Source organism: Carassius auratus, chromosome 24 (assembly GCF_003368295.1).
Source record: "Carassius auratus strain Wakin chromosome 24, ASM336829v1, whole genome shotgun sequence".
NCBI classification, from domain to species: domain Eukaryota; kingdom Metazoa; phylum Chordata; class Actinopteri; order Cypriniformes; family Cyprinidae; genus Carassius; species Carassius auratus.
Window position 1 is genome coordinate 10,855,224 of NC_039266.1, and position 27,000 is coordinate 10,882,223.

General features: G+C 37.3%; 1 protein-coding gene across 1 annotated transcript in view; it reads left to right on the plus strand.

Moving 5' to 3' along the window:
- cntnap2a (contactin associated protein 2a) overlaps positions 1–9,159 on the plus strand; it is a 343,240-nt gene extending 334,081 nt beyond the window's left edge. The window contains exons 22-24 of the mRNA XM_026200982.1: positions 6,900–7,130; positions 7,644–7,715; positions 8,266–9,159. Coding sequence (XP_026056767.1) covers positions 6,900–7,130; positions 7,644–7,715; positions 8,266–8,465 — 503 coding nt within the window. The 3' untranslated portion in view covers positions 8,466–9,159. The remainder of the gene's footprint in view (positions 1–6,899; positions 7,131–7,643; positions 7,716–8,265) is intronic.
- Positions 9,160–27,000: the final 17,841 nt, after the last annotated feature.

Sequence of the window (27,000 nt, forward strand, 5' to 3'; positions counted from 1 at the left end):
CTCTTGGCAGTAATCAGGCCTGGGTGCGGCTTGTGAAATTTAACTCAGCTTTAGGTTAATCATATAATAATCTGGTTAATCACAGTTCTTTCATGATTTAACTGGAGGGGGCAATTAATTTTTCACGTAGGGCCAGGAAGGTTTGGTCAGCTTTTTTGCCTTAAATGAAATCATCATTTAAAACTTAAAAACAAAAACTTTTTTTTACACATTTTGTATTTACTTGCAATATCTTTGTGTAATAATAAAATTAGTTTGATGATCTGAATCTTTTGTGTGTGATTTATGCAAAAAAATAAAATAAAAATAAAAAACAGGAATGGGAGCAAAAATCTTCTCACGTTACTGTATGTGTGTGTACTATGTCTATTTATTATGTATGTGTGTGTGTGTGTATATATATATATATATATATATATATATATATATATATATATATATATATATATATATATATATATATATAAACACACATACAATATATATTTTTAAAATGTTAGTATATATAGTATATTTATATTTACATAATACAAACAGTACACACACATATGTAAACAAAAACTTATTTCGTATATGATTAATTGCGATTAAGCGTTTGACAGCACTAATGAAACATTAATATAATATCTTGAAAATATTATTTAAATAATATAGATTACAAACAAACAATCATTTTATTATTTTAAAAAATACATTTTATTAAATAAATAAACACTTTCCCTGTTTTAAAATAAAATTACTAGAGTGACTCTTCAAGTGGAAATATACCAGCCATAATTACATTACACTTAAAAAATGTATATAATGTTTAAAATATTATTTAAATATTTTTTAAAGGAAAATTAATTCTTAAAATGTAAATATTATATAATGTTGAACATATTATTTAATGCTTTTTTTATAATAAAAAAACTGTCAAAGTACTTTTGAGAGCCAGAGGCGACAGAGCAAGTTTTTACCACTGACTTACCACTGTTTCCCACACAAATTCTATAGCAGAATAGAACAGACATGAACGCATGATGTCAAGAAAACAGAATTATATTCTATGACACTAAAAAAACTTGCTTAGCTTCTCTGAAAGTCATCCCGATGCAGTCCACCTGGTCTCCATCAAAGCCTCGTTGAACAGATGGATGATGTCACTGGCTATTCTGTGCTCATTGCACAGCTCTGGGTGCAGTCATCATCCAGCATGGAGGGGGCTCCAGATCCAAACGACAGTGGAATCCAGTTTCCAGGTGTTGCTGCAGCAGGATATCAATGAGTGCAAAACAGGAGAGGGGCTGCAGTCTATGATCACCCAGCCCCAGCTGCAGATATACACACACACACACACACACACACAGGCATCCGCAGCGTGGAGAGGAGCATACACTGACAGAAAAGAAGGCTGGCATTTTGGAAGAAAGTGAGAAACAGCTGATATCAAAAGCTTGTCAGACAGGTAATGTTTGCTTTCTGCAGCATTGAATGAGCATGTGCGACTGTGTTTCCATACATGTGTTTAGTGTGTCTGGATCACCCACAGTGGTCATTTATGTATTCCTCTTCCTAATATTGAATTAGAATCAGAATGTATTGTAGCATTGTTTGGTTATTGATCTGTTAAGCAGAATGTCTGCATTGCTGGAATACGTGTGTGGTGCAGGTAGTGTAAGGTGGTGTTTGCACCTTCCAAGGGTGGCTGATGGAAGAATAAGTAGAAACACAGGTCTGAATTCACAAAATGTATTTATTTTTTATTTGTATTTTTTGTGCAATATATTTCATTACATAAACCTGCATTTTATGTGTATGTGTGTGTATATAAACATATACATTTTTATTTCTCTTTCAGACTATATAAATACATTCAACATTTCCATTACAGGAATATTGTTTGATATGTTTTTTTTTTTTTTTTTTTTTTTTTTTTTTTTTTTAAATGCAGCATATATAAATATATATGCTGCATTTATTAGTTTCTAGAGTTCTGGAGAACTCACACTTGAACACAAGGCCACCTTTACTATTTCAATTATGGATTGCACTTTATACACCTAATACAGATAACATTATTCCACATCATTATTGGCTGAAATTTGTTCAGGTATCTGATCTAAAGTTGAATGATGCAGTACTGTCCCAGTGAAGTCGACAGATTGTAATAGTCTGCTCCACAAAGAGGGAATTTCTTTGTGCAAATTGAGTTCAGCACTAATTGCTGTGGGCATGTTTGCAGTATTACTTGATTTGCATAAGTCATTTAGTGAATGTAGCTGTGTGTTTCCTGAGCAACATGCCTGTGCTGCGGGTATTTCTGAGGCTGCTCTCTGATCCTGTTGTCATGTGATGTTGGACAGGTGTTGTTCTGTCTCAGTCTGTTAGCACATGGTGCATCATGCAGCAAGATCTGAAGATTGGCCTCTAAACACTATAGCAAGATGACATAAAATGTGGTGAAATGAAATATAAAGCCATCATGATATGTGTTGACAGTGTCATTGTGATTCACATTATCATTTTTCTTTTGGTCCAGCATCTCCCACCTCCTCTCACACTCCTGCTACACCGGCTTCCATTTGTTACCATGGCAACCCTTTCATCCCACCCCTTCTCTCCATCTCCCAACCCATCCATCAAAAGTCTTCAATACCTCATTTGCCCCCTCTTTCCCTGCCTCTCCCCTGCAATAATAGCCCTTACCAGGATAGCAGTGTTTACTTTAATGTCTCTGAATAATTCATAGTGTTTCTCAGCGGCTTTTAGACAAAAGAGCTGTTAAAATAATTGTATGGGTATTCAAATAGCAGTTTAACTTGCACTGAAAAATTCTACATATCTCTTCTCAGTGTGAAATGTTTTTGAAGTGATATACTGTACTGTGTTGACTGCAGTAAGGAACATGGCTTGTGGAAGGCAGTATCAGTTGCTTCTGGTGAGTTTTACAGAATGATCAAGTGCATATCTTGTCTCTGTTTTCTACACCGAACTGCGTTATAAAACAGGAAGAAGCATTTACAGCAGGTGGCTACAAGTGTTGGGTGCATTGCAGTACAAGTTGGTGCTGTCAAGGAAATTATTTTATCATATTTTTCTGATTTAGCAAGTCTTATGCTATAAATGCATGGCAGTTTTTGATATAGCTCTATCTATCTATCTATCTATCTATCTATCTATCTATCTATCTATCTATACATGTATGCAGGGGCGGGGGGGGGTTTATAATAACGAACGCAACTTTTACACTCTTACATAATCAATTGTGATGCCGTGCTCACTGACATGTTTGCGCAAAAATCACGGTCATCTACTGCTTAATAATAATAATAATAATAATAAAGCAATTATATAGTAAATAAGAATGTAAAATTAAGTTCTAGGTTTGTAGTTATTTATGAAGAGTTAAGATGCAAAAGCCTCTAAGTAAGCCTCTAATCTAAAATTTCCTTCTGAAATTTTTTTTTCTCAGGATCCTATGTTTATGTTCGGCTATTTTAGTTTAATGGGAAAGAAAAAAAAACTATTCATTGCCATTAAAGTGAAATTACTGAACCTACACATAGGAGCATGAGAAAAATGCTCATTTTAGAACATTTCTAACGGCATTAAAGGCTATTGCATCTGCATGATGATTTTTTGCAACTCATCATATGAAGTAGTAATTAATTTACACTATTTGAATATAATATTTTTTTTTTATTTCACATTCGCTTTTATTGGTATGTCTAGTCGAAAACGCAAATGTCTCGTCACGTTCATTTACGATTTACATGAATCATGATCGCATTATTTTCAATTCAAAATGGTGAAATTTAATAAAAAGTTGAGTAGTTTGCATCACTACATAGTCATGAGGCAGACCAGCCTAAAAGTTTAACTTTTAAAACTTTTTGTCATTCTAACAACAAACAGCTTTACTCATTATTATACAGAGTCTTATACTGTCTATCAGCTATGACTATTTTTGTCTTTCAAAGGACAAAATGGATGGAAAAATAGTAATACATTTTTTATATAAACAAAATAAAATCCAGGCCGGGAGCGAGGTGTGAGGCCCTGTGCGGTCGCACCCTTGGCACAGCCCTTGTGACGGTGTGTGTGTGTGTGTGTGTTTGTGTGTATGTGTGTGTGTGTGTATTGACAGATATATTGTTTTGAAATTTCTATGAAATAAAATAAATATGAAATTAACAACTGATATATATATATATATATATATATATATATATATATATATATATATATTTCAATATATACACAAAATATATGTCACTTTTGAAGAAAAATTAAGGTTGAAACTAAATAAATGTTCTATGTCAAAATTATTATTCTTTTTTTCCACTGAGCTTCAGTTTCTATATATTTTTAAAACATATATTTAGCATATATTTACAATGTATTTTCACCACAAATATATAACTAAAATTGCAGCTGTGGGTGCCTTAGTTTACCAGTCTTGTTTTATCATACGCTGCACACAAGCATGCTGAAATAATGCGGTGTGGTGATGCTGGGTGGGGGAGACGCCACCTCCACTTTCAGGTCACAGCACACCATCCACCCTTTCTTCATATCAGCCAGATCTTGACCTTGAATCTAATTAACCTGAATCGTATTGCTCTGCACCACACTAAAAGCACCATACGCCCTCCAAGATCAACAGGACACAGAGCACCACCTCTAATCGTCTACTTTATTTCATCAGTCAGTCAAAGGGAGAGAAACAACAGGACGTGTGTGTTTAGAGAAGCAGGCCGTGATGAACTTGTAGAGGGAATTGTGAAAATCAATGTTTATTTGTTCCCATAACTATGACTCGAGCTAAAGTTTGCAGCGTTGAGGAACAAAGAAACTGCACTGATCCCTCCTCCCTCTTAATGTCGGCGGAAAGCAGAACTGTGGCTGCTTGCAGTATAAACATGTCATCAAGGGGGTAAAAACCATGTAATGAAAGTCCAGTTTGCACAAAACAAGGGGTAATGTAAGTGCAAATACTGCAGCGTGTCTCTAATAATCAGAGCATCATGAAGAGCGAGAGGGAAATCTCCAGAGCTTTCCAACTGAATTTGCAGCAGCAACAATCAGTCAATTCTCATAAATATTCCAGCCACGTTTCACGCCTCTGAGGAACCAATACACAGCAGAACGTGTTATATTTCATACAACAAACATGAACTGAAGCTTTGATGTGTTTTCCAGTCAGGTGTTCTGCAGTAGATATGTTCTTTTAAATCATTGATAATATTTGCATTTTAAATTCATTTTGGATGTGAATGTGACAAGAATGATAATGATTTGATTTGCTATGCTTTGGTGTCATTTTTCACACACGTGACAAGATGCACTCACATTACTCTCTGTAATTTCATATTCTAGTCATTTAAAGCAATGGCAATAATAGAATTTAATGAGATCATTCACATCAGATATGTAACGTCTCTACAGCTCTTTTGTTTCTTATTACCCCAGTCGTTTCACATTGTGAAACAGATCACTGAAACTGATATTCAAGCAGATCAGATTTTGATAGGGTTGATGAATAAAAAATCATCATCCCTATATGAAGACAGCTTACTTTGGGTTTGTATCTATTGTTCTCACGGTGGGTTTTTCATGTGGGTTTTTTTTACCGTAGAGATAGTGTGTATTTTACCCCTGGCTGTGATGAGAAAATGCTGAATTTAGCTGTGCACTGCAGCTGCTTTGAAGAGGCTTCACAAACACAGGTTTGAAGTGGTTTCGTCTGTAATGTGCAGCAGTTAGACGGACTCTTTTGTCTGTGTTTGGTGGAGGGGGTTCAGGAGGAAAAATCTCTGCTGCACTTTGAAGGTACAAGAAGACAAGAAAGAGAAAAGAGTAGAAGTGTAATAGAAAGTGTTTTATGAAAATGCCGGAGGACTGGGTTTTATTCTTATGACAGGATCACTCTGCTGTTTAGATTTAAATATCATAGAATATAAAGATCGGACTGTTGAGAAGCAATCGAGGTTTAAAGGGATACTTCTCCCAAAAATTTAAATTCTGTTGTTATTTACACTCCTTCATGTCATTCCAAACCTGTATGACTTACTTTCTTCTGTGGAGCATAAAAGAAGATGTTTTGAAGAATGTTCTGGTCGCTCTTGTCAGAAAGAGCACAAATACTTTGAAAGTGGCACATAAGTGAGACTTATGTGGGAAACAATCAGTGTTATTTTAGTATTATTTGTATGCTATTATAAAAAAAGATTAACAATTATTGAATTAGCCTGTATTTTTTTTTTTTTTTTTAGTTTTCAATTTAATTTAGTTCACATAGTAGTAATTTATGTGCATTTATGGTTAGCTTTAATTTATATTAATTTCAGATTTTTTTTTTATTATTTCAGTACTTATATTAATAAATTATTTTATTTAAAACAACAGCATTTACATACTTACAGTATAATACTTACAGTATTTCAGGTAGTTGCCAATGCAACAACATTTCTAATTCTCATTTAAGCTTTTCATCAAATTTTTTTTTTCAGATTTATTTTAGTTAAGCAAACTAGTTTTAATAGTTTTACTTTTAGTTAAGAAACAAACCACTGGATCAAAACAAAATAAAGTCATTCATCACTTATAAACTAATAACAACATTTGTAATTTAAGTGAAAATGATTCTTTGTTCATATACAATTGTTCGCTCAAGGTTGTATTTTAGGATGCCACTGTAATGCATATTTGATGTATGTACATTATACATGAACATGCATTGATCTTATCCTTTTATTTCAGTCAAATGGAACACATTTCCTGGAACAAGGCTTGGATCAGTTTTCTGCAGTTATCTTGTATTTCAGGCTGTCTGACATTACAAACATCTAGATGCTGATTATTCTCTTGCTCTTAGTCTAACTTTAGATACGTATCTGTATCTCTTGTTCTTGCAGAAACCGGGTACATTGATCCAGTGATTATTGAAAAATACAACACCCCTGGGTTTGTGGGTTGCCTGTCCAGAGTGCAGTTCAACAGCATTGCTCCTCTGAAAGCCGCTCTCAGGTCCCGTGGTTCTGTTCCTGTCTCTCACCAGGGTAAACTGGTGGAATCCAACTGCGGAGCTTCACCCCTCACGATCCCACCCATGTCTGCTGCAACCGACCCGTGGCACCTAGACGCAGGTCAGCACATTTAAACAACTTCAAGAGGTCTTAAAGTCCCCGAAATGCACTGACATTTCCCAGGAGTGGTGTAAAAGACATTTCATTTTCAATGCTAGTTTATTGATTCCATCGTTGCATTGCATTGACCTGACCAATGAGATCTAGCAACTGTTACCACTTTATAGAAACCCACCTAAATGTGCATCTTAAACTGTTTTGATTTCAGTCTGATTTAAACGTGAAAAACAGACACAGAACCAAAATTCAAAAAAGGCCAATGGCCAGTTAGTGGACAAAAATGACTTCTGTAAAGGCCAATATGCTTTATTCAGTTATACGTCCATTAGTGCATTAAATGAAATTTAAATTAAATTATTATGTTTACTTATCTGACCAACATAATCTACTAAAAATAATCTACTTGTCATTTATTTGGCATAGAGAAAAGTATTTATTATCTTCTCAGTGTTTTCACGTCTAACAGGGTTATTAAAACTATACAATTATTATAATTATTATGATCTCCTACAGGTGCTGATTTCCCCTTCAATGAAGAAAGAGTGATACCAGATGGAGTAAACAGGAATTCAGCTATAATAGGAGGTGAGATGGATACATATTCCTATCTTATTCTGATGAACAATGCTTCTTTTAAGTTATCTATTCTTTATACGTTAAAGGAGTATTTCTTCCAAAAATGAAAATTTGCTGAAAATTAACTCACTCTTAAGCCATTCAAGATGTAGTCTGTTTCTTCATCAGAACAGATTTGTGGGAATTTAGCATTACAGCAGTTGCAGTGAATGGGTGCCGTCAGAATTAGACTCCAAACAGCTGATAAAATACATAAATTAACATTTTATGAAAAATGTATTTCTTTATTAAAAACTCTTCATGTGATTATGGGACTGGATTCATATGGTTTACTTGTGTATAATTGTGATGTTTATATCAGCTGTTTAAACTGATTCTGGCGGCACCCATTCACTGCAAAGGATCCACTGGTGAGCAAGTGATATGATGCTTAATTTGCTCAAATCTGTTCCAAAAAAGAAACAAACTCATCTATATCTTGGATATTTTTGCATACTTTTTCTGCGACTTTTCCTTTCAAACTGTTCCTTTAACTGTGGCGAATGTATTTTCCTTGCAGGAATCATTGCAGTGGTGATCTTCTCTATTCTGTGCACGCTGGTGTTTCTGATCCGGTACATGTTCCGCCATAAAGGCACCTACCACACCAACGAGGCCAAGGGGGGAGAGTCATCAGAGTCAGCCGACGCGGCCATTATCGGCACCGAGGCCAATTTCACAGAGACCATCGACGAAAGCAAGAAAGAATGGTTCATCTAATGGGGGCATACAGACCCTTTCAGAATCTTTTTTTGGGAATCAGAACTAATGTTTTGGGATCAAGCTCATCACCAGTTTGAGAAACTGTCCTGTACATAGTGGCTGGCTTGTCTCTTTCTATTGTGTTTTGGCAAAAGTCTTTTAAGTGTCTAAACTCTGGATCACATTAATAAATCATTTCACCATGTGGTCTTTTTTTTCTTTTTTTTGTTACAGAAACCTAATTATTTGCCCAAATCCTCTTTTATGGATTTTTTTTATGTAAGATTAATCATTTTCTTCATGTTTTTAATCTTATAAGAGTCTTTGTGTGGAAAATGTTTTAGACAGACTGTAAATGTTAAATCCTCTATATGAATATGTGTATTTAATTCATTGCAAAAATGGCACAGATACGTTTTAGATGACATCAGATTGTATATCATCAGCGAGGGGAAGAAAAACAAGGCATGCACCAAGAATTATGTCAAATCAGCGCTGTCTGTTTGTAGCCTTCTGCACAGCTATGCTCATTTATTTCTCGTGGAAGCCTTCAGTTTATTGTTCCTTGCCAAACACCTCTCAGTCTTAAGCATTTGTTTTGCTGAAGGCATGTTTCATGGCATAAAGATGTTATTTTGAGAGATCATTTTGTCTGTGATTCATTTATGCAGGCTGTGGTAAAGCATTGGCATAGTGGCATCTATATCATGAAGATGAAGAAGGTGGGACCACTGACACCCAGTTTAATGACTTAATTCAAGGTGCCTTTAGGCTTCAGCCAACCGTCTGTGGAGAATTACTTTGGCTAAATAGATAAAAGGAGAATCCCAACCAATCAAATGGCTGTTTGTATTTATTTGACTGAGAAGAAAGCAAACCCAATGGTTATGAGTTTAGAAGTGTTTGGAAGAGCAATGTCATATAATTTTTTTTTGCACAGTGTATTTTGTCATATTACTTTCAACATTAAGTATTATTTACATTTTTGAATAAAATGTCAAATAAAACATAATTTACATACAGATTATCCATTCTCTCAGAGGCTGGTTCACGGAATGATTTTAGACAACCAATGTCCGTCAATGTAATGTAGGTATTTGTTATTAATATCAAGGTTTAGAATTATGACCCATCCGCCATGTATTGGAGTAATTCTGAGTCTCTGATCTGAATAGTTTATCATTCTCTCATAGAGATATCAAGCTAAATTTGATCGTTGTTTCATCAGCTTTCTTATTTATGTGGTTTTGCAAAATAGTCGATATGTATCTTAATATTCTTTTTGAAAGGTATATGGGTTATGATATATGTTTGGAAAGGGTTTGTGTTCGCAATCACAATCTCAGACTATAACCATGTTCATTTAATTAAATATTTCACAAATTCACATTTTGGAGCATATAATGAGGGATTCGTGAGAATGTACAAGATTCTTGATGAGTTACACTTTTATATTCTAATATCAATTTCTTCACCCCTCATTTGCATTGAAAATATAAGCATTGTTTTGTATTATTGTACGGTTGGACAGTTAGGATTCACAATAAATGAAATATATGAATATATTTTTATGAGGATATTTTGTAGATGACCTAGCCTTCCATTGTGTCTCATCTATCTGTATTAGAGGAAGGATTGTCAAAGTGTTCTCAAGATCCTTGAAGAGAAAAAATATGTATTTGAACGTTCCTTGTATGGAGACGGAAAGCTTTGATCATTTTAAATGTCATAATATGACCCCTTTTTATTTACCTCTAACAGTATTATTCTTTAGACATGTTGAATTTATGTTTTGTGAAGGTGATTTTTGTTTCTTTTTATGACAAGAGGTTACAAAATAATATGACGTTTTCTATTATTTATTGAACAGCTCAGTTCTGCTGCCTCTCATATGGCACATGTATAGGCCTTTTTATTAATTGTAAATATAGATTTTTTTTGGTCACAGCACTTCAAGGCTTTGACCTTTTATTGTTTTTGAGTAAAAATACAAGTGAAAGTGTAAACAAAATAACATTTACTCATCTGTATCTCATATTATGATTGCATCATGTATTCGACTTGTTTTAACGGCAGCATGACCACTGTATGTGAAATTGTACATATTGTACTTTAAACTATTGTGCAATATCACAATTGTATTTACTCCTGGGGGCATATTTTTTACCTTTTGTTATGATGTTGACAAGTCAGGAATGAATAGTACAATACTTTTTATATTTAGAGCAACTCAGTTCTCGGCTGGCTGTTTAACGTAAAATATTTGTACTGACCTCTTTTCGTCCATCTCATTACTGTGTGAGGCCTGATTGCAAAATAAGAGAATTACTCATTAATGTGGCTATTCTTATGGGAAGGGAATAAAAAGAAGTAGCCTACCTAACAAATGTGTGTTGTGTCGTTTTTTTGTTGTTGTTGTTGTTGTTGTTGTTGTTGTTGTTTAGTATTTTTCAATGTCAACTACAGTCACATTAGATGGAACTTCAGAATATGAATATATTCTTGAGTTAAATATATATGAATACTGAGTTTGTCTATCAGTCCCTATGAAGTTACATTATTAGACATCGCTATATTTGAAGAAAACTAAAACTGTTTTATTAAATGTATACTGCGTGAAACACAAGGTTACTCATGTGCTATAATAAAGACGATGTACGATGTGGATACTGCATGGTATACTGCATGGTATGCATATAAAACTGAAGTCACAGTTACAGTTACAGTAGCTATATTGTGAACGTAACTGAATGATTTCAGGATCCAAGGAGGATGGTTGAAATTGTGGCTAATGATTTTAATGATATTGGGCAAAGAGTAGAGCATAGAGAAATTTGGTGTGGAGATTTTAATGCCAACTCTATGGGGTGGTGAGTATGCACATAGCAATAAAACAGTGATAGAAGAATTGATGGACTAACAAAGATTGGTGTCTCAGTGATGGAAAGGGTGCAAGAGTTGATTTGGTAACAAAATGTCTAACATTGCTCTCACACAGGTTTCTTCTCACCTTGCCTGTGTAAGTGAATGGAAAGTAAGTAAAGAAAATCTTGGCAGTGATCATTTTCCAATTTTTTGTAAAGTTAATGTTGATGTATAGACAACCAAATAATTATTTTTACACATGGTGTTTTGTCAAAGCAAATTGGGAAGATTTTAAAGAACAGTGTAAGAGAGAAACTCGATATGCAGTCCTGAGGAAAAAAAATTATATATACAATATATACAAATATAACCCGAGTAAATACAAAATGCAGTTTTGAAATAATTATTTATTTTATAAAGGGAAAAAAGATGTGCAAACCTTCCTGGCACTGCATGAAAAAGTAATTTCCCCCTAAAAAAAACTAATTCCCCCCTAAATCTAAAAACTGGTTGTGCCACCCTTTGCAGCAACAGCAACAATCAAGTGTTAGAGACTGGCATTGAGTCTTTCACATCGCTGTGGAGGAATTTCGGTCCACTAATCTTTGCACAGTTGTTTTAATTCAGATTTATTGGACAGTTTTTTTTTAGCATGAATGGACTGCTCATGCCACAGCATCTGATTCTAGACTTTGACTTGGCCACTCAAAAACCTTTTTTTTTCTTTTTTTTTTTTTCTTGAGCCATTCAAAGGTGGAATTGCTGGTGTGTTTGGGATCATTGTCCTGCTGCATAACTAGGGCTTTTCAATTCCACAATTTTTGGATTCAATTCCTGGTCCTATTCCAGTTCCTCACTGGGACGGCAGTGGCTCAGTGGTTCATGTAGGTTGTCTACAAACCGGAAGGTTGGTGGTTTGATCCCTGGCTCCACCTGACCAAGTGTCGAGGTGTCCTTGAGCAAGACACCTAACCCCAGCTGCTCCTGACGAGCTGGATGGCGCCTTGAATGGCTGACACCGCAGTCGGTGTATGAATGAGTGTGTGAATGGGTGAATGTGAGGCAAGTTGTAAGTGCTTTGGATGGCCATGTGGTCTGTTGAAAGCGCTATATATATGCAGTCCATTTACGATTCTTTTCCAAATCTTGTGGGTTTTTTTTTTTTTTTTAGATTAAAGGAACCTAATCTCACCATGAGACTGCAGGATAGGTCGTATAATGTATCATTCCCAGTGGCGTAGCCAGGGGAGGGGCCATGGGGGCACTGGCCCCTCCTGAAAACTGATTGGCCCCGCAGTGTGCCCCCACCCTTCTACTTGTCTGTCACTCACAAATTCAAATTATAATCTTTCAGTTTAGTAAATAACTCATGATTGCGTCGCGATGCTTCTCAACGAGGACCAAGAATAGCGAGCTGCTGTTTTCCAACGAAAAAAGCACCTATTTTAAATAGCTTATGTTTTTCGATTAGCGAGTTGTTGCAGTGCAAGAAGTGTTTGGTACTAACGTTAACGTCTTTCGGTGTTAGACAGACCAGGTTCGATGACGATGTTATCTCCTAGAGCAGACCAAGATGGTAATCATTATATTTACTATGCTCCTCTGATGCTGAATTTAAAAGGGATTTACTGCGTTACGATTTACTTTTTTGGGGGGGCCGAACGCGCCGATATAGGCAACAACGCAATTTAAAGCAATGGTTTTAAAAAAACTATAATAGCAATTCTAATAAATTCATTATTGAATCATGCAGTCGATTAGCGACTTTTTTCACTCAAGTGAGGTGACGAAACAAATCGTATGATGTTTATCTAACGCTCCACACTTTTTTTTAAAGTCTATATGGGTGAGACACATGCAAAAACATCGTTTTTTTTACTGGTCAGTTTTGAGATTTGGGGCTGTTTGTCTTCAGTAACATGTCTTCTTTCAGACTTGTGGTGAAAAAAAGTCCAAAATTTTTCTACACCTTTAGTCTATTTGCGTCTGTAGATTTCTCATAAATTCAGTTGCCGTTCTAAATCACCATGGTGCTCCGCGATTGCTGTCTGCACCCTGGAAAGCTCCCCCACCCCCTCCCCCCCCCCACCCCCTCCTTTACAGAAGTTATTGACAAAATGTCATTTGATGGCACCCAGAAACATTCTCAAAAAAAAATCATACATAATTGTTTAATGCATGATTAAATAGCAAAATAAATAACTAATACTAAAATAACACTGGACTAATTAAGCTATTCTAAACTGTTTTATAGGATCCACATATTTTACATGTTAAATTAAAGCTACCTTTTTGAACAAGTAGCTTTATGACAAAGTATGGATATATGATCTTTTTAAATCAATATGCTCAAGATTAATTAGCCTTGACATAAGTAGATTTTGTTTATTCATCAATGCAAATTTACTGCAACTGCTGCTATGCAAATTGAATGGGATGTGGATAATAAACAAAAACATATAATGAAATTATATTAAATTTATATTAGTTATATTAATTAATTAATTGTGTATTTATTTCTATGAATTATTAATGTTATTCTGCATTTATATAAATAAGGCTATTATATATATATATATATATATATATATATATATATATATATTATATAAGGCTATTATAAATAAATTATATTATTATTTGTGAGTTGTACACTATTCATACATTGGATAATTTTATTTATTACAGTTTTTCTTTCACTTTTGTAAAGTGAAAAGTTAATACAAATTGTATTTGATTTTTTTTTTTAGAGCAGTGAATAACTGCTATTAAAATATAATAGGGTATCACTGTTTATTACTGATTTTAAAGGTTACTGAACTCTTGAAATGATTTGGATATACAGTTCAAACAACACAAGATTGGCCCCTCTGTATTAATCGTGGCCCCTCTTGTGCCCCCCAGTTGAAAAAATCCTAGAATCGCCCCTGATCATTCCTATAATATGAAGCTGAAAAAAAATGACGATAAGAAAATTTTAGTTTTTTCAACTTTGCCCATGAAATTAGTCATAGTCAGCTCAGCAGGGACATGCATTTATCCAACCCATTCTCACTCCAAAGGCGTCAAAAACTTTTAATACCTTTTAATGTGAATCCAAAAAAAAAAAAAAATCAAATTAAAAATAAATAATAAAACATGTATTTTTCCATCTTGCAGTTCATTCATATCAGTTTATATATATATATATATATATATATATATATATATATATATATATATATATATATATATATATATTTTGCTCACTGATCATTATTAACATTCTGTATATCAGTGGTTCCCAAACCTGTCCTGGCGTACCCCCAACACTGCACGTTTTCTTTGTCTCCCTAATTAAACACATCTGATTCAACTCATCAGCTCATTATCACATGGGTTAATGAGCTGATGAGTTGAATCAGATGTGTTTAATTAGGGAGACAAAGAAAACGTGCAGTGTTGGGGGTACGCCAGGACAGGTTTGGGAACCACTGCTGTATATAATTCAATTTTATTTTCTCTCCCCTTTTTTATTATTTTTATTTTTAGCTGAAAAGACGTAAAGGCAGTCAGCCCAGTGGTGTTTCTGGAGAGGGATTCCTTCAGAAATGGAGAAGACAGAAAGCTGCGGAGGCAGATATTTGCAGCAGTAAGTCTGTGATAGTTTGTCTCTTTTATCAAAAATTCCTGCTGTTATAATTTGTACAGCATTTGTTGTTTCTTAAACTGTTGCACTGTCCAAATACCCACACTTGCCATCTTTTCACTTGACCACTTGATTACTTATTTGAGGTCTTTCCTGTATTTGGCCTAGTGTTCGAGTGAGCATGATGACCACGAGTGTGTGTCGAACTTTTCATGACCTGATGACTGTGTTTCCCAATCCTGATCCTGGAGAACCCCAGCACTGCACGGTTTTGGCGTCTCTCTTATCTGCCTTGGAGTCTTCACTGATGAGCTGATGAGTTGAATCAGGTGTGTTTGATCAGGGAGACATCTCAAATGTGCAGTGTTGGGGTTCTCCAGGACCAGGATTGGGAGCCACTGCCTTATGGGACACTTATGTGTTTAAAGAGATTTTTAATATCTAATTATCAATATTTCACGTACTGTACTAAACACATCACAGTCTTAATAATCCAGTTTAACACTTGTATGATATTGTACAAGCCCCAGGACGGTCTCATCTGACACTATCAAAAGAATTCATATGACTATAGCTTGTTATTAATTACTTGCTTTCAATAATGGATTCATTTAACATTTAATTTTACAGCATCTTTACAGAGGCTGCTTTTATGGTCTAAACAAAACACAGTGTAATGTATAAGTTGAATGTAATGTAATATTTCTGTTTTACAGGATTGTTTGAGGATAACACTGCAGTTCTCCATCATGCACAAGGACTCACCTCGTTAACTCTTTATCCCCCACACACACAGATATGGTCCCTGGATCAGTGATTAGACTTTGCAGTGGTTTGATTTTTGCAGAAGATGTAACTTTGTTTTATTTATAAGCTCATAATAAATACATTACAGAACCAGTGATGAAAACAATAGTTAAAAATAGTATTTTTCGTATTGATAAAGCATTTTGTTCTCTTTTTCAAGCTTCATACAGTGAACTTTTTAGACTTTAATTAAGAGTTTTAGTAAAGGAGATATTCATACACAGTCATCCCCTAGCTCCAGTCATGAAGTGAATTCATGATGTTATTGTCAAAGCTAGCAGGTGTTTGTTTTCCTGAACACTTTCTCTGTCTTCCATTGTTCAGACAATCAGTGTTTATTTGATGCTGTGCTGATTGAGTTTTATAGATGATATTGCACACTTGACATGCATGTCTTCATGGTGTTTTTTTTGTGAGTTTGAAACATTTACATTGTGTTGTATAACATTTTGGTCAATTAAATTTTTTTAATAAAATTGATCTTTTTCCAGTGTTCTCTGAAAGACATACTGTATTTACTGTTTTGTTTTTTAATAAAAGCATTTTCATTTGCATACTGAAAATAGTTAATGTTTACAACATAACTGCCTTTTTATTCTTTATGGTGGCAAAAACGAGCTTGGTGACAGAGGATGCAGTGTAGTAATTTGGGCATGTTGTCTTTAAATGAGTTTGACATATCAATAAATAATGGAAGATCCTTACAAAAATATGCATGTTTATTATGCTTTATGTATTTATTTGTTCATTCATTCATTCATTAATTTATAATTTCTGTTTTTATTCCTAGGGTTCAAATGGTAGAGAATGGTAAATCACAGAAACACAAATGTGAACAATTTTAACTTTAAAACACAATGTAATATACAATGTAAATTTTAGAAGCACGTCATTTGATTAGTAAATATATTTGTCTTTGGTCAAAAAAAAAAAATACAAATCTTAAAAATGTGTCTTATATTTAATGAGAGGAATCTATCTGTTGGATACAACTGCGACTGCTGGGCATGTGCACATCAATATTGCCCAATTTTTGTCAAGCTGAACAACGGAGGAAGGTGAAGACGTTAATAAAACAGAATCTAATAAGTAGCAAGCTTAATCTATTGTTAACCGAATCTATCCCTTCAGCCGAAAAACGAAAGACATCTGTCATACATGGATAAGGAAATGTGACGCTGCTGCTCAGCTTAGATGTCATTGGCTATGACTTTTCAGGACAGTCTGTGGTTGGACTATATTTTAACCCATATTAAACAGCGCATCATGTTAAAAAGTATGTTTTGCTCCTATCATCACATTAGTAATATATTAAGTCAACAATGAAGTGTTGCTATCTTGAGAAAAATGACATCTTTAGCGAGATCCTAATCCTAACCCTCAGCAAAACTTCAATGAACTACAAAAAACAGCCCCCTAGTGTTGCCTTTCTATAGATAGAACGACGGAGGCTTGTGGGTAATGTAGTTTAAAACTTTTTATTAACGAAACTAAATAAATTATTTATTTTAAGGTAAACTGGATATCTAAATATGTTTATTGTGCAAACATCTGTGATATATTTGAGAGGCAGGCTGAAATGTGGTATTTTACAGTGAGCAATATTTAAAATGCTTTTATGCCAGCTTTCCACTTATTTCTGAAAACTGAGCTCAACATTATTTTATCAGCATAGCATAAGTAATAATCCTGCCCATTTTCTCTTTGATATGTTAATTGGACTCTGATTTACAGCCATTTGAAATGTACAGTTTTGGGCTCTTCCGGGGGGTGCTACTGGGCCCCTGGGGGTAGCAGGGCAGTAAAACCTACATATATGTATTCTCCTCATCATGAACAACAAACTGAGCTGAGTGACATTTATATCTGACAGTTTTCACAGTCCTCTGTTTTCTATTCTATTCATCATGGCTATTATACCTTTTGACAGGACATTGTGAGGCCATCTGATGAAACATGGAAAAATTATAAAGAAATGATTTAATAATGAAAATAATAGATTATTTCTTTGATTTTTGAAGTAAATGGCAAGAAATATAATGGATGAACCTGCAACAACTTGCCATTATCTATTCCCCACTGTAAAGCAGTAATCAAGGACAATGTATACACATTGTGATTCTTCACTATTACACAAGGACAAATTCATGCAGTGCTAAGAATATTAATTTATATATATATATATATATATATATATATATATATATATATATATATATATATATATATTAGCATTATATATAACTAATTAGCCGAAATCAGTGTAAAAATGTCCTCCTCACCCCCGTATCTTGCTCCTCATGTGCTGGACATCAGTAATGTGCGTGCTCTTGGTTTTAATGCAGTACAAGATCCACGTTGATCATTCCTGCTACATTCTCAGTTATCCGTCAAGTGTTTGTAACAATAAAGCCCATGGCACCATCTTGTAATGCAGAATAATTAATCTTGTAACTCCCTGTATTTCACAAAAAATGTGCATATTTGTTACTAAAATATAAAAAAATACTTTCTGGTGTACTGATGTCCCAGATGTTATTAATCCGATCAAAAATGTTTATGTCTTAAATAAAAAAATAATCCCAATAATTAATGTCGTTTTTCCAAGTCTAAAATAAACACATATGAGCCTACCTAGTAAAATGATGTATTTACCAAGAATCTTCAGAACACAATATTCACCATTTTCATTTTATTGAAGCATAGACTATAAAGTTGATAAAGTAGCATCAAGACAAATAAGATTCAATGAAAATAATTATCATCAAAGATACATTAACCTCATATATAAATCAGTTCACACAGATGAGTGATGAAATGTCCTTAAAAGTCACACAGTCCCATCCAGTCAACTGTGATACAGATCATGTGATACATATAAGACATATGATACTGTTCCAGAAAATAATGATTCCCATCATCACATCTAAACTGGTTTCATCTCCCCATCGTGATCTTCTTCTCTCGTGTCTGGAAACAGTTTGTGGTTGATGTCCAGCACTGATGTGGTGTAGCTTGTTCTCAGCCAGAGGATCTCTCAGTCCTAAGATCCCAGACCTGGTCAAAGTGAAACACACAATCCAGATCAAGTTGTTTAATGGACAGAGAGCGCAGCTTATGTTCCGTGTGGTTTTAGCAGGGTGAGTAACTATGACCCTTGTAGTACTGTACACTTACCATTCTTCAAGCTGTTTTGAGACCTTTTGAGAAGCTTTTTCTCTGAAGACAATTTACCACATCCTCTTCTTTCTCTCCTTTCAAGAGCATCACTTGGTCAAAACCCCTCATTTGGCTGATGAGATCATCTGTACAAATAAAAATACTGCAATAAATATGTCATTCTCCAAGAATTAAGAAAAAGTTACAGAAGCAAAGGTCTTGCTCATGAGACTGCATTAGCATGTGTAGTTCTCAGAGACTCTAGAACTGATCTAATGTTGCAGTAAATGTGTTTTTTTCCTCTAGAATCTTTCTCCAAAGTTCCTGACTTCTCTCACAAATGTGTTTTAGTCTGTGCAGTGTAAGGCCTGGCTTCAAACCAATCAACTATCAATTCACAATTTATAACATAACATTTACAAAACAATGAAATAATGTCAATTGGTGTTTATATCAACTAAACCAATTTCATGATACTTGTCTGCTTTTAAAACAGGTGGTGTGTTTTTAAAAACATAATATTAAAAATGTCCAGTCACACTTTGCTAACATGCTGTAATTGTAATAGTATAAAACGAAATCAAGGCTGACATGACCAGTTCTGTGAGAGATCATCATAAAATGTTGTATAACATTGCTTCAACACACACATACCAGAGGACTTCTGTTTGTTTGAGCTCAAGATGGCCGTCTTCATTCCTCATCCTGAGCAAATCATTTCCTTGGTCTTCCTTCTCTTCTGTGAAACAAGATAATCTCTACTTACTCTCTGTGCAATTAATATTGCTCATTAAACATAATTAAGTTAATTTAAAGTAAGATTCAGACCAGAGCATTTTTGGAGTAAACAAATGTACCTGGGAAGAGCTGATCATGGCAAGATTCGCTGAGACTCAGTAATAGCTCTTTTAGGTTTTAGGAAGGTTTGTGAGGGTTGGCTCTTAAAATAGCTGTTGAGCTCGATATTTTAGACCTGAAAAAGAAGAACAGCATTATCTGGAAAAAATCCTGTAAGACAGAAGGAAGGACATATTATTAATTACGTGCAGCTTGTACATTACACCTCTGTAAAGATGCTGTAAAATTAAATGTTAAATGAATCCATTATTGAAAGCAAGTAATTAATAACAAGCTATAGTCATATGAATTCTTTTGATAGTGTCAGATGAGACCGTCCTGGGGCTTGTACAATATCATACAAGTGTTAAACTTGATTATTAAGACTGTGATGTGTTTAGGGATCTTTTTTAAGACTTTGACCCTGTCCAGATACCCACACTTGCAGTCTTGGCCACTTGAGAGTGTGTGTACGTGACAGTGTGTGCACAAGACTGTCCCCGGTCTTAATAATGCCAAAGCACAGCGTCCTTAACACACACTAAACCTCTCCAATACTGCTCCGGAGCGCTATACAAAGCTTAGTGTATCCCATCATGCATCATGTTTTGGAATAAATCGTCAGACTTTTTGCCGAGATTTCACAAGAGGTCATGGAAAGCTGTCCAATGTACAGTATGTGAAATATTGATAATTAGATATTAAAAATCTCTTTAAACACATAAGTGTCCCATAAGGCAGTGGCTCCCAATCCTGGTCCTGGAGAACCCCAACACTGCACATTTGAGATGTCTCCCTGATCAAACACACCTGATTCAACTCATCAGCTCATCAGTGAAGACTCCAAGGCAGATAAGAGAGACGCCAAAACCGTGCAGTGCTGGGGTTCTCCAGGATCAGGATTGGGAAACACAGTCATCAGGTCATGAAAAGTTCGACACACACTCGTGGTCATCATGCTCACTCGAACACTAGGCCAAATACAGGAAAGACCTCAAATAAGTAATCAAGTGGTCAAGTGAAAAGATGGCAAGTGTGGGTATTTGGACAGTGCAACAGTTTAAGAAACAACAAATGCTGTACAAATTATAACAGCAGGAATTTTTGATAAAAGAGACAAACTATCACAGACTTACTGCTGCAAATATCTGCCTCCGCAGCTTTCTGTCTTCTCCATTTCTGAAGGAATCCCTCTCCAGAAACACCACTGGGCTGACTGCCTTTACGTCTTTTCAGCTAAAAATAAAAATAATAAAAAAGGGGAGAGAAAATAAAATTGAATTATATACAGAATGTTAATAATGATCTGTGAGCAAAATATTTATATAGAAATAAATATATATATATATATATATATATATATATATGAATATATATATATATATATATATATATATATATATATATATATATATATATATATATAAATATATATATATATATAAACTGATATGAATGAACTGCAAGATGGAAAAATACATGTTTTATTATTTATTTTTAATTTGATTTTTTTTTTTTTTGGATTCACATTAAAAGGTATTAAAAGCATGGTACAGAACACATGATTACTGTGATATCTGTCATATAAAAGCACATAAAAACACTAACATTACAGTGATACAAACATAGCTGGTTTGGTGATTATTGTATTGTTGTATTGATTATTAATATATCATAGTAAAACTACAGTTACAGTTACTAATGTCCCATTTACTGTGTTTTAACTTCACATTTCATTTATTACTATTGTGTCGTGATTACCATGATTTTACTACAAATACAACTTACATCATTGATCCTGAAATTAATAATAATATAAAACGGATCGAAGGTCTATGGCACGTCACGTGACAGATAGAGTTTAATCACACTAATTAGCAGCTGTGTTCATTTATTTAAACGCAATGAAACTCAAAGACAGCCGCGGATGACCGATATAATACAGCGATTAAACATATGGCACTAATCTGATTAATAAAGAAGACAGAATACATTTGATAAAAGGCATTAAAAGAGCGTATATACGACTACTCACCCAAACTGTGGAACTGATAGCAAGTATCGCGCGATGTGTGCTGAATGAGACTTCATGAACGTGATTTCATAGCGATAAACATCTCATGTCCTCGTGTCGAATTCCAAGTATAGGTCTCTGCAGTAAAGTAATGGGAGTTACGAGATCAAGGTGTTTTTACACCATGATACCTGATTAGTTGATGTAATAGTGACGTTAGGTTTAGGGGTGGGGTTGGGTAAGGGGGATAATTTAGATTGCATGATTCAGAAACACCCAGGAGTTTCAAAACACCCATATGGTGATAAACGCCCACTTTTGCTCTGCAGAGACCTAAGTCTCTCGAATTCTGACGCCAAAAGTTTCCCACTGAAAGCAATGAAGGTCGTAGTGCTTCGATAGTCGACGCCGAGAGGCACATTTGGCGTCATAAAAGTGACGCTAGGGGCGCTTGACCATGCTTCGGTTTTTGACGCCTTTGGAGTGAGAATGGGTTGATTTATCGCATTAATCTTTTTAAGCTCCCCTCATGTGTAGTCTGGTGTCCGACCGTTGTGGTGTAATGAGCTACACTTTGTGACCTATAGTTAGTCTTGTCGTGTCTTGCTGTGTCTTCTTAGGCTCCAAGTTCAGTCTAGTGATTTCTGTTCACCTTCTCTGCTGCTTGCTCTCAGCCTCCTGTTTCCACAGTCTTCTGTTCCTGCCCGGATATCGCCAGAATACTCAGTGCCCTACAAGAGACTCTCAGCTCCGACGTTGTCTCAGTACCGATGCTTGGCCCCTCTGTGCTGTACTCCGTCTGACGTTGCGTCGGCTCTGACGCTGGGACTGTGTGCCCTGGTCCTCAATTATCTTACCTGGTGGAGGGGCTGGAGGCTCACATGACTGTACCCCTTATCCTTCCCCTAATCTCGGCCTCAGCTGAGGGGTGCTTGAGACTTTAAATAAATTTGAGTTGTACCTGCAAATTGAATCCATGTGTTTCCCTGACATGAAGTGTCTAAAAAAAATGTGCGCACAGTTCAGCTGAATGATGAAGTTTACTTTGTATACTTTCCACAATATTAACAAACTGTACACTGAAACAAAATAACCAGAACATTAATGAATGACAGAGCTCATGGTTTATCTGTCAATCAGATGCGCTCTAGGCCACTGATCTATGTTTGTGACGTATTCTTTTGAAACTATCATTGGCTGATAGAAATGTTTTTAAAAAATAGTATTTTAGATGGTAATAAGATCAAGACCCTTGACGTCATGATCTATTCTGTCATGCAGCGCTCAAAATTTTGGACAAGCCAGTTCCACCATAAAATAATCTCTGAATTGTTTTGTTTTGTTTTGTTTTTTTATTGAAAAATGAAAATGTAGAATTCATGGTTCCATCAATTATAGCAAGTCCTCCAGGTCCTGAATCCAAAGCAGCCTCAGACCATCACACTGCCACCAACATATTTAACTGTTGGTCTGATGATCTTTTGAATGCTGTTTCCCTATCATAGGTCACTTCGATGCTGCGGTGACGTCACCACGTATGGGAACACCTCCGGTGTGACGAATGTCTGAAGCCCTATACCATCCCGCCAATCCTATTGGCCAAATGGCGCATAGCACCACCCTACGCATGCGCACGCATGATATACCTGGGTGCAGCGCGCCATTTCGCTCAGATTTCATTCCTTCAGGAATAGCGAATCATCTGTGCCCTATCATCTCGCGTTCTCCAGCGATTTTCTTCGAGCAGTGTTAACTCCTCTTTCGCGGACGCGATGAGTCAACGAAAGGTAAGAGCCGTATATGGGTTTATCACAGGGAGGCACTCATGAGAGATTCGTTTGCAGCCTCTCTCATGTTCTCTCTGTGATAGCCTACGGCTATGGTAAAATAAGAAAAGTATCCGCGCTCTGGAGTCTATTTCTTCAGTCGCCTCGCGTCTAACCCCCACCGTTCGCTTCTGCGGTCGCCGAGGCCCCGCACGAGGTGTTGGTTAGGGGCGATATGTGCGGCTTGACTATGAGTACAGTGATGCACTGGAGTTTTCCACTTGCTCGCTCTCCCCTACTCGAGCACGTTAATCAGAGCAGTTTTGCTTTATACTATGTTGTCTAACCGCAGCTTCTACTCAGAGTAGGCTCTGACCGGCATAAGCGGTTCTCTCCCTCCGAGCGGACAGGAGAAACGCGCTTCCCCTTCCTCAGTGTGCTATTATGTGGCTATCCGCGCGGTGGATAAATTACCCTTCTCACGGACCTCCACCAAGAGGTTTCGAGGTCCTGGAAGCAGCCTTATCAGCGCATATCACTAACGGCGCGGGTTTTTGCCATGATTAAGTGACATGGCGGACTGCTATTATATAGCGATGCCGTTTGACTACCTCTCTAGCCGAACGGATCGCGCCAAACTCCGCCGCGACCTAGTCTCGTCTAGACGTATCGAGTCGTGTCTATTTCGGCAAATTTTATTCTCTTATTACGGTTCTTTACGAGAAGCCTCTCGTTCTTTCCCCACACTCTAACATTGACCGTCTCGCAGCACAAGCACTTCGAGCGTCACTGAACTGAGCTGTTATTTGAGCGCCCCTCAGACACTGCACAATTCAGTCTTCAGAGTTTGAGGGACGGCACAAAAGACTGGCGAATTTGGCCAGTTTATGACGGCTCACACAGCTGCCGCGTTCTCGCTAGCGGCGTGACCCTATGTTTATCTTGTTGGATTAAATCCTGCCGTGGACACGCTTCAGGATTATACACAACGAAACACAGCGAGTTTGACGCATGCATTTCCTTCTATGTTTGCCGGGGTCTGTGCCCTCCACTGAAGAGTGCTGTTGGACTGCTAATGCACATCCAACCCTCTCACTGCAGTCCCCACGCTCTAACATTGACTGTCTCGCAGCACAAGCACTTCGAGCGTCACTGAACTGAGCTGTTATTTGAGCGCCCCCTCAGACACTCTGCACTATTCAGCCTTCAGAGTCTGAGGGACGCCACAAGAGGCTGGCAAATATGGCCAGTTTATGACGGCTCACACAGCTGCCGCGTTCTCGCTAGCGGCGTGGCCTAATGTTTTCTTGTTGGATTAAATCCTGCCGTGAACACGCTTCAGGATTATACACAACGAAACGCAGCGAGTTTGACGCATGCGCTTTACTTCATGTTTGCCAGGGTCTGTGCCCTCCACTAGAGAGTGCTGTTGGACTGCTAATGCACATCCAACCCTTTCACTGCAGTCCCCACGCTCTAACATTGACTGTCTCGCAGCAAAGGCACCTCGAGCATCATTGGATTGAGCTATCATTTGAGCGCCCCCTCAGACACTCTGCACAATCCAGCCTTCAGAGTCTGAGGGACGCCACGAGAGACTGGCGAATATGGCCAGTTATGACGGCTCACACAGCTGCCGCGTTCTCGCTAGCGGCGTGGCCTAATGTTATCTTGTTGGATTAAATCCTGCCGTGAACACGCTTCAGGATTTTACACAACGAAACGCAGCGAGTTTGACGCTTGCGCTTTCCTTCTATGTTTGCCAGGGTCTGTGCCCTCCACTAGAGAGTGCTGTTGGACTGCTAATGCACATCCAACCCTCTCACTGCAGTCCCCATGCTCTAACATTGACTGTCTCGCAGCAAAGCCACCTCGAGCATCATTGGATTGAGCTATCATTTGAGCGCCCCCTCAGACACTCTGCACAATCCAGCCTTCAGAGTTTGAGGGACGGCACAAAAGGCTGGCAGAGATGGCCAGTTTATGACTGCTCATACAGCCGCCACGTTCTCGCAATGGCGACGTGGCCCGATTTTTATCTTGGTGAATTAAATCCTGCCGTGGATACGCTTCAGGATTATACACAACGAAACGCAGCAAGTTTACGCATGCGCTTTACTTCATGTTCGCCAGGGACTGTGCCCTCCACTATAGAGTGCTGTTGGACCGCTAATGCGCATCCAACACTCTCACTGCAGTCCCTACGCTCTAACATTGACTGTCTCGCAGCAAACAGCGCTTCGAGCAGCATTGGATCGGGCTGTGACGCCAGGCGTAAATAATAAATAATAATCCCTCAGACACTGCGCAATCCAGCTTTCAGATCTTGAGGGGCGATTCAAGGGTCTTACACAGACGACCCGTTTATGACGGCTCGCACAGCCGCCGTTTTAGTTAGCGGCAGAGCCTGATGTTCAATTCGTTGGTCTAATTCCTGCCGTGGACACGTTCAGGATTATACACAACGGGACGCAATAGCTCTTATGCATACACTTCCCCTGTGCACGAATGCCGCAGGCTTTTCCGTGCACGGACATTATGTGTATGACAGCGTTGCAGAAAGCGGAAATTTGAGACTGCTAGTATCGTTTTGGGTCACGTGGAACGCTTGCCCGGCATTTCTCAATGGGTGTTACGCACAATTGTCACGGATACACCAATTCGTTTTTTAGAGGCCCGCCTCTTTCCGCTGAATTCTTTCCACGGTGGTAGACTGATGGTAATAGCAGTGTTGTGACAGGAGATGTCAACTCTGCTGAGCAAAGGGGCTATAGAAGTCGTAGACCCCGTACTTCTCAATGCATGGATGTGGCTCTGGCCCCGTTGCGGCTCCAGGGCGTCCGTCTGTTAACCACTTGGACGATTGGCAGCGGCATTCCCCGTAATTTGTCTGGGGTTACTTCACATGCGCCCTTTTCAGTGGAAAAGTGGGCGGAAAGACGAAATATTTCACCCCGTTGTCTTCCGCATCCGACGATTTCGGTGACACGGAGTTGTGTGATGTCATTAAAGCTATGGATGCCAACCGAGTTTCTCCTACCGGGGTTCGGCTGGGGATTTGAGCTTTCCCAGAGACCGTCACGACGGATGCGTCTTTGACCGGTTGGGGAGCTGTTTGTCAAGGGCTACCAGCCCATGGAGTGTGGACAGCTGCACAACGCAGTTGGTATATAAACCGGTTGGAATTACTGGCAGTTTTCTGGCTCTCCAGTAATTTGCGAATCTGCTGATCGGCCGTCTTGTGCTGCTCAGATCAGACAACACAGCGTTTGTCTCATACCTGAATCATTAGGAAGGATTACGCTCTCGCCCCCTGTGCAGGCTGGCGAGACATGTTCTTCTCTGGTCTCAGAGAAAATTTCTGTCGATCCGAGTTGTTCATGTCCCCGGACGTTTGAACTTCGGAGCAGATATGCTATCCAGACAGGCTCTGGAACAGGGAGAATGGAGATTACACCTCCAGACGGTGAATCTTTT